Below are 1,120 nucleotides of genomic sequence, written 5' to 3'. Positions count from 1 at the left end.
CTTCTACATGTTGTAGTTACTCATATGATTCATGATCCCACTTCTACGTGTTGTAGTTACTCATATTATTCATGATCCCACTTCTACATATTGTAGTTACTCATATTATTCGTGATCCTACTTCAATATTTCAATCTTGTTAGCTATACGAGCCTGGCATGGCCGTGTGGCAAGGGCGCTCTACCTGTAATCTGAGAGTCACAGGATCGAAACCCGTCACTGACCATGTTCACCAGTTTAGATATTGGAGCATTACAAGGTATCGGTCAATTCCACTGTTCATTGGTAAAGAGTTGGCAGTGGATGGTCATATTTTTGTGTGTAAAAAACTACTTCATTTTATATACAATTAATTAAGAGCCCTACCGTTTGATTCTCAACAGAAAATTCAATAAAAAAAGGTTTTTTTAACCATCTATGTAATAATACATGGAGGTTAAATCATTGTATGACAAAGTCTTTCCTTAGCAAAAGAATGTCCTCACCTTTTCTTGTCTCAGGGACCTGTTTAGTTTCTTCTTCTTTCCCCGAAGAATTTAGATTACCCACGACGAATAAAGTACTTTCCATAGTGACGTCACTGACCACGTCTCCAGCCTGAATGTTAAATATACTAAGATCTGCTTGGGAAGCTGCTCGACGACGCCTACCATAGGACTGTGCCACTTTCTGGGCAGTTCTATTCTCACAGTCGACCTACAGTACGAGTGAAAATAGACATAAAACTTATTAATTTTTGTAACTATACCGTACAGGTCACCACGTAAGAAGTTAAGAATACATGTTCGTTTGTCTTTCTATCATTGGAAGGTTCCCGTCTAAGTTTTTTTTTATATTTAAAGTAATTAATGTGTCAAAGAACCTTCAAGAAATACAACGGGATTCCATGAACTTGCTTTAAACCGCCGGCTAGATTCAAGATAAAAGAATACATCTAAAGGGGTTATAAGTTCAAGTATATCAGTCCAAACTTCGTTGGACGTACCTTTTTTTTTCCTACATAGTGGGACAAAAAAGTGGCGCCTAGCTTAATAAAACTTGAAATATATTGTCCTTGTGTGCCGTTGGAGAGCTTTAAAGGCAAACCCACCTCAAAAAACAACAACTCCGATTTAACCTT

At 37.5% G+C, this 1,120-nt stretch overlaps 1 protein-coding gene across 1 annotated transcript in view; it reads right to left on the bottom strand.

The window, feature by feature from the left end:
* Positions 1 to 485: 485 nt before the first annotated feature.
* The window catches only part of LOC111084247, a gene marked incomplete at both ends in the record, with an annotated part of 3,368 nt that continues 2,733 nt past the window's right edge, over positions 486 to 1,120 (bottom strand). Inside the window, one exon of the mRNA XM_022381015.1 lies at positions 486 to 696. Coding sequence (XP_022236723.1) covers positions 486 to 696 — 211 coding nt within the window. The remainder of the gene's footprint in view (positions 697 to 1,120) is intronic.

The sequence above is a fragment of the Limulus polyphemus genome, unplaced genomic scaffold (genome assembly GCF_000517525.1).
Source record: "Limulus polyphemus unplaced genomic scaffold, Limulus_polyphemus-2.1.2 Scaffold15265, whole genome shotgun sequence".
Lineage (NCBI taxonomy): Eukaryota > Metazoa > Arthropoda > Merostomata > Xiphosura > Limulidae > Limulus > Limulus polyphemus.
Note: the sequence above shows the minus strand (reverse complement) of the source record. Positions and strands in the feature narration are given on the sequence as shown.